The sequence below is a fragment of the Dipodomys spectabilis genome, unplaced genomic scaffold (assembly GCF_019054845.1).
Source record: "Dipodomys spectabilis isolate Male_0828 unplaced genomic scaffold, ASM1905484v1 ptg000248l, whole genome shotgun sequence".
NCBI classification, from domain to species: Eukaryota; Metazoa; Chordata; class Mammalia; order Rodentia; family Heteromyidae; genus Dipodomys; species Dipodomys spectabilis.
The window spans coordinates 1,333,071-1,340,907 of record NW_024870925.1 but is presented as its reverse complement, the minus strand read 5'-3'; the positions used below and the strand labels follow the sequence as shown (position 1 = coordinate 1,340,907).

The 7,837-nt window shown below is 38.9% G+C and overlaps 1 protein-coding gene across 1 annotated transcript; it reads right to left on the bottom strand.

The window, feature by feature from the left end:
• Positions 1–1,235: 1,235 nt before the first annotated feature.
• Positions 1,236–1,865, bottom strand: LOC122124811 (endogenous retrovirus group K member 6 Pro protein-like). The gene has a single exon (XM_042699422.1). The coding sequence runs from the start codon at positions 1,863–1,865 to the stop codon at positions 1,236–1,238; it is 630 nt and encodes a 209-aa protein (XP_042555356.1).
• Between the last annotated feature and the right edge of the window lie 5,972 nt (positions 1,866–7,837).

Below are 7,837 nucleotides of genomic sequence, written 5' to 3'. Positions count from 1 at the left end.
ATCATCATCATTTTGTATCAACCACTGAATTTGAGTGGGAGAATAAGGCAGTATTATTTTATCAGGATCTTTGCCAAACATTTTTTTTTACTATGTTCTCTTCCCATTTTGATTAATTCTGTTACCCAGAAGGTGTATGGTGTAAGGACCTTAGGAGGAGAGGCAGGCAAATGTACCCAAAACAAAGGTCCCTCTTGCCAAAAAACTCCAGTGGGTGTAAAGCTGGTGGCACATATAATGTACTGAAGGGGTTTATTATAGGAAATAAAAGTAATTTGTTGATTTGTAATGGCTGTTTCTACCAATATCAACGCTTCTAGGGCTTGGGGGTTTAATGATCGGCTGGAGGTCGGATTTGGGTCCCCTTTAAGGATATCAAATAGAGGTTTAAGTTCACCAGTAGTTAGTTTAAGGTATGGCTGGAGCCAGTTAATGTCTCCAAGAAGCCTCCGAAAATCATTTAAAGTTTGTAAATGGGCTGTTCTAAGTTGAATTTTTTGTGAAAAAATCCTCTTATAAAAAAGCTCAAAGCCCAGAAATGTATAGGGAGGAGCCAGCTGGATCTTATCTGGAGCAATTTGAAGGCCAGCGTCAGTAAGGGCTTTAGAAAGTCTTTGGGAGCAGTAAAGAAGCTGATCAGGGTCAGGGCCCGCTAAAAGTAAATCATCCATATAGTGAATTAAATATATGGAGGGCCCCTGTTGCCTAAATGGATCCACCACCTGGGCTACAAACTTTTGGCATAATGTGGGACTATTTGCCATGCCCTGGGGTAAAAACCTTCCACTGAAATCATGGCATAGGGCCTTTAAAATTAGTTACTGGTAAACTAAATACAAAATATTCACGGTCCTCAGGATGTAAAGGAATAGTAAAACAGCAATCCTTTAAATCAATAACAATCTTATGCTACCCCGTGGGAATAGCCACGGGTGTGGGAAGTCAGGGTTGAAGGGCTCCTTATGGACACCATGGCCTTATTTACTTCTCTAAGATCCTGAAGTAATCTCCATTTTCCTGATTTCTTTTTAATTACAAAAATGGGAGTGTTCCACGGAGATGTGGTGGGTTCAATGTGGCCTGCAGCAAGCTGTTCCTGTACTGTAGCTGTAGTACCTGTACCTGTAGTAGCCGTAGCCAGTTTTTCAGAGGACAAAGGCCATTGATCAACCCATACAGGCTCAGTCCTTTTCCAGGATATTTTGTCTGCATGGAGTACAGGCATGTCAACGGCCCTAGGATAAATTTTTATAGCCCATACGGAAAGGAATGATTTTTACCTCCACCTGAATGGGTTCTTTAGGGCCTTGAGAATGTTTTCCTAAGACTTGTCTAGGGCGAAAGCCCTGGTTAAGCATCTGTTGAGTAACCAATTCATTTGGACTATACATTATAAGCTTCATTTGGGATAAAATATCACGTCCCCACAAGTTAACCAGGAGGGTCTCAACCATGTACAGCTGGACTGTGCCCTTATTTTTTGCTCCACCTTCGGAGGTTAAAATTTTGGAGCTCTGTAATGGATTAGAGGTTTGTCCAATACCTTTAAGGTGAGTCATGGAAGGGGTAAGGGGCCAGGATGGGGACCAGTCTCTTTTAGAAATAATTGTAGCATCAGCACCCATATCCATAAGGCCTTCAAATTTTTCCCCATCTAATTTTAGCTTGAAGAGAGGCCGGTCCTGAGTAATCTCCTGGACCCAGTAAGCATCTGAAGACCTAAAGCCTCTGGATCCTCTCTTTTGTGTAAGGCTAGGGTTTGTCTTATCAAGGGGAAGCAATATTAATTGAGCAATTCTTTGTCCAGGAAAAACTTTTGACTGGCCCCTGAGAAGCAGTAGCCAGTAACTTAATCTCTCCCTCATAGTCCTTGTCAATAACCCCAGGGGAAATACTAAGGCCCTGAAAAACAGCACTACCACACCCCAGAATGAGACCAAAGGTGTTTGGGGGCGGTGGACCAAACACTCCTGTGGAAAGAATCTGATTTCCTAACTCGGGGGTCAATATTGTGTGGGAGGAGGCACAGAGGTCCAATCCTGCACTTCCTGTGGTTGCCCATATGAGGGCGCTGATGGTGCGTGAGGGGTCACTTGGGGGACGAACCTGACAGCTCCAGGGTTCTGTCCTGTTTTGATTTTGCGGCCCTGGGGCAGACCCCAGACAAAGTTTCCCTGTTTGGGTGGTAGGGGATTGCCCTGGATATTGGTTTTGGAGCGACATTCGGAGGCCCAATGTATGACCCGTTTGCACGTTGGGCATAAAGACAGAGGGGGTGGTTTTTCAGGCTTGGGGGTCGTACAGTCCTTTGAAAAATGGCCAGGCTGTTTACAATTAAAGCAGGTTTTAGGTTTTTGGCTCTGAGTAAAATCCTTAAGGGCAGCGCCTATGGCCAGGCCGATGTTGCGCGAGGCGGGGTCAACATTAGAGCAAAGTCTGATAGAGTCAGTAATGGTTTTGCCACGGCGGTGGGGACATAAAGCCGTTTGGCAAGCAGAATTGGCATTTTCAAAAGCAAGATGTTTAATAAGCTCATTATCAGTTTCTTCCTTTCCCATAAGGCACTCGGCAGCCTCTGTAAGGTGTCCAATGAACTCACTGTAAGATTCATGGGGTCCCTGTAGAACTTTGGCCAAGGAGGTAACAGCGGACCCTTGAGAAGGGAGGTTTTTCCAGGCCCTAAGGGCAGCGTGTTGAATCTGAACAAGCAATCCTGGGGGAAATTTAGCCTGTTTTTCATTAGTATCAAATGGCTTATTGCCCATCAATTTTTCTATGGTCCAGGACTTAGAGTGACAACCAGCAGATGTGTTACAACGAGCTATATCCTGGCACCTTTCACCATAATCAGCCTTCCATAAAAGAAAAGCTCCTCGTGTTAAAGTAGCCTTGGTTAGCATGGCCCAGTCATTTACTGTAAGCCAGTCCTCACTCAATGATTCCAAAAGAGAAATGGTAAAAGGAGCGGTAGGGCTGTACAAGGAAACAGCATTTTTTAATTCTTTAATATGTCTAAATTTAAGGTGATGGTATTTTTGAGCTCTAATAACCAGATGCTCTCCTCCTTTCTCTTCCCCATTTGAGTCATCACACTTGGGCCCTCCCTCCCGCTCTTCCTCTCTGTCATCTGCCTCAGTCTCTTGATCATCAGATTCTCCTTTTAGATTTTCCGAAATGGCTCTAATTTGAGACAGAGTGACTGGAAAAGCATGAAGGATCTTTTTCTTTTTTGTAATTAATTTTTGTAAATTTGTGTTCCTAATTTCTAGGTCCAGTTTATATAGTTGTAATAGTTGGGCCTTTTCTTTCTTGGCCTGAAGTAGGGCCCTTAAGGACTGGGCTTCCCGGGAAAGATTAACTGTGGCTTGTCTGGTGACCTCCTCAAGATCTGTTGAAGAGGCCAAGGCAGGGGCACAGAAGGGAGGGGCTGTTTTATAGGGAGAAGGTTGCATGCCCAAGGGGTTTAGAGGGGGCCAGTCTGAGGCATGGTATCTAGCAGCCTCCTCTTCTAAAGTGGCCTAGTCCTCCGGGGGAAGGACAGCATCATTGGGCCTTTGGGATCTGAGGTTAGAAAGAACCGTGTATATAGCTTTTGGTTTTTGTAATTGTGAGTCACTGTTAGCGTCAGGCATTGGTTTGGAAACCGAGGGACAATGAGACGCGACTGAGGGGGGATAGGAGAAGGGTTTTGGGGCAAGGGAGGCCTGACTCCCTGTAAATTTAATTTTTAAAAATTCTTCACCTTCCTTAACCACTCTACATATTATATTTCTTCAATGAAATATAACTAGAAAAAATTTAGTCCCTGAAAGCAATTAATCCTGATTAAAACATTGTCATGTACTAGAAATCCTAAATGCCTGAAGCAGTTCTGGCACTATCACTTTTTATATATTCTGAACACAATCTTCTCTTTTCAAGAGCATTTGGTTGTTATTATTTTGGAATTATCGTTAATATTTATTTGACTGCTATTTTTAAAGAATGCATCACCCAATACTGGTTTTCTTTTTCTAACTTTTTTGGGTCTAATCTATTTTTGAAAGAAAGGCAGCCATTTGAATTACATGAACTGCTTATTGAAGTTGAATCAGCATGGAGAGGAAAAGAAGAAAGTAGATGACTTTGTGGGTATATCATATTAAAAATATATCTACAAGCGATTTATCTTAAAATCGTCTATTTTTCATTATGTTTAGATTCTGATATAATTTAGTCTCTCAACTCACACATTGTTAATGCAGTCTTATTTCATGCCTCCCAAAAACAAACAACAAATTACTATTTATTTTTAAATTATCATTTATTTAAAAAACTATATTTTAAAAAATTAGTCGAGGGAAATGGTTTATTAGATATTTAGAGTCATGTTCATACTCTAAGGTGGAAGCCAGAAAGGGGAAAAAAAATCCTGTTTATATTCTTCCTTGAGCCACTCTGATTTAATTCATCTGTTTCTGAAAGAATGAAATTCTTGATTTGAAGCCTTTTGGTTGAAATACACAATGTGTCATTCTTCCTTTATTAATAGAATTTGGAGAAAGGATGAGAATTCACACTAGAAATAGGAGAAGAGGAAAAGAGAAGAAGAAATCTAGATATTTTATTCATCCTCATCACAATCACAAGGTCTGGATAATGATAATAGATATTAGATACAGTGCTCTAGAGTGATTAAACCCATCTATAGAAAAGATAACCCTACAAGTGATCACATAGAGAATGCTTATTTATAAAATATTGTAATAATTTCCAACAGGAAATTTTATCTATTTGTTAAGTTCTTGGTTAGGATTTGTTAAATTCTGGTGTGCTATAGTCAACTATCATAATGGTATACAAGGATGGTAAGAAACTAACATCTTAATATCACATTCTAATATTAGCTTAATTCTGCCTGTGTTATATGTATGAGGCTGAATTTGAGTTTTGCTTCAATTTCACATGCTATCTTCTTCCAGTATATAAATTGAAGGAAGACTCACTCTGAAATATGCTATTATTATGGCTAAGGGAAAACAAGTCAGCTTTTAGACACAGACAATGAGATAGAAATCTTCACCTAGAAATAGTCTTTCTCCAATTCTGGTTCACTTTTGTAAACTGAAGAAAGTCACATAACCCATTTTGACATTGCAGGTACAGGTAAATCTCACCTACAGAAGCTGATGCAAGACATAGAGTAATATACCAAGATATGCAACACTTGAGATAAAGAGAACTATAATACAATCAATCATACTTGTGCTCACATGTCTCTGCAGGAAGGAAGGTATTATGTACCTTTGTTTCTAAAACTACTGAGATCTTCAAATCATGTCTTTTATGCTTGGATGTTACAGGAATTAGAGAACATTTTGATACTGAGACAGCATAAAATCTCAAAGAAAGCTGGACTAATCATTTCAATACTAACTTTTGTTCTCTAAGAAAATAAACCATTTTATAGACAATATTTTATAATTTCTTACCTAGTATCTTTTCTTTTCCAGAATTGATTTTGTTAATATATGTGACTATCCACCAGAATAAATATCTTCATTTATATGCATCTTGTGCAGACAGCAAGTCAATTAGATGTAAGTGTGAGTTCATCAGTAGCACTTTTTAAAACTGCAAAAAATCGTTTAAATAGGCATACAAGTGGACCAATTGCAACAATGTACAAGTCGATATGTCAAAAAATGAACTTTACAACTTTGGTGGGGGAGGTAGCGAGGAGGATTGGGTTGGGGTGCGGAGTGAGGATGGGAAGGGATGTGAAGGGGAATCAAAGGAGGAGGCTACAATGCTTGATAAGAAATGTACTCATTATCTTGCCCATGTAATTGTAACCCTTCTGTAAAGTATTTTCACAATAAAAAAATAATATAAAGAAGAAAAATAAATAAATAAAACTGCAAAAAATTTGTACACGAGCTAATATACATATTTTTCCATCATCACCTACCAAATCCTCCTTCTTCCTTCCTAGGAAACATACCCAATTAATAAAAAGTCATAGATATTTGGCTTTTGACCTTGAAAATGGAAGCAGAATGTTATAGATGTCTGAGATGAGGGTTAATAGTGTTTTACATAGTAATGTCACATGCAACAACCCTATGAGTCCTGCAGGTCTTAACACTACTTCCTTAGTGATGTAATAGGAATGTCAGCTTCATTGGATGTAGTATTGTTTTCCACTTCCTTTCCTACCAACTGACCTACATTATAATACATATTATGAATGTGTTCTCTTCTTTTTCTGATAAGATTTGCTAAGCGTCTGTCAATTTCATTGATTTTTTCGAAGAACCAACTCTTTGTTGTGTTGATACTTTCTGTGTTTTTTTTTTAATTCTAATTCATTTAATTCTGATTTAATTTTAATTATTTGTTTCCATCTACTGGATTGGGGTTTATTTTACTGCCCTTTTACAAGGAGGCTCAGATGTCTCATTCAATTGTTGGTTTCAGATCTCTCCAATTTGTTGATGTAAGAACTGACAGCTATAAACTTGCCTCTGAGTACTGCCGTTGCTGTTTCACAGAGGAGCTGGTATTTTGTGTGCTCATTTTTGTTGAATAATATGAACACTTGAATTTCCATTCTAATCTCTTCCATTAACCAATCGTGATTCAGCAGTGTGTTTATCCGGCTCTTTGCGTTGTTACAGGACCCTCTTTGGTGGTTTTTAGTGTTGAGTTCTAATTTTATTCCCTTGTGTTCCTAGAGAATGCAAGGTATAAATTCAATGTATCTGAATGTGGACAAGTTTGCTTTGTGGCCTAAAATGCCGTCTATTTTGGAAAATGTTCCATGTGCTGCTGAGAAAACCATGTATTCTGATGTTGCTGATTGAAATATTTGGTAGGTGTGTGTTAAAGCTAATTGATTTATGCAGTTGTTTAGGTCTGCAGTTTCCCTTTTGAGTTTTTGCCGAGTTGATCTATCTAGTGGGGAAAGTGGTGTGTTAACGTCCCCTACAATTAATGTCCTTGGATCTATGTGGGATTTGAGGGAAAATAGTGTTTCTTGGATAAATTTGGGTGCTCCGTTGTTTGGCGAAAAGATATTTAGAATTGTAATATCCTCCAGAAGGAGATTTCCCTTAATTAGTGTGTAGTGACCTTCTTTATCTCTTCTCACTAGTTTTAATTTGAAGTCTATTTTATCTGATATTAGTATTGCAACTCCCACTTGATAATGGGGGCTGTTTGCTAGGTAGATTTTGTTCCAGACTTTCATATTGAAAATGTTTTTGTTTTTATGGGCAAGACATGAATCCTGAGGGCAGCAGATAGAAGGATCTTGCTTTTTAATCGAACTAGACAGTCTATGTCGCTTAATTGGAGAGTTAAGTTCAGTAATGTTGAGATATAGGACTGAGAGGTATTAGGGAGTTCCTGCCATTTTATCCACCTTCTTGGGGGCTAAGGCAACTGAGTTCTTCCTATGCTTCTTGGATTCTCAGTTTGGATTTAGTTTCTTAGCCTTTATTGTGGTCTTGTTGGTTTTCTATGTGTAGGACATCTTTAAGAATCTTTTGTAGGGCTGGTTTAGTGGAGATAAATTATTTCAATTTTTCTTTGCTATGGAAGGACTTTCTTTGACCTTGGGTTATGAAGGAGAGTTTAGCTGGGTATATTATTCTTGGTTGATATTTGTTTGTCATTAGGGCATGGCATACATCATTCCAAGATCTTCTTGCTTTAATTGTCTCTGCTGAGAAATCTGAGGTGATTCTAATTGGTTTCCCTTTATAGGTGATTGATCTTTTCTCCTTGACAGCTTTAAGGATGTTTTCCTTGGTCTGACTTGATCCTGCAAGGATTATACTGTGAGAGTGGGATG

What these genes read in the sequence shown, in the direction of transcription:
- LOC122124811 (XM_042699422.1), bottom strand. Translation starts at nt 1,865, where the DNA reads ATGAGGGAGAGATTAAGTTACTGGCTACTGCTTCTCAGGGGCCAGTCA.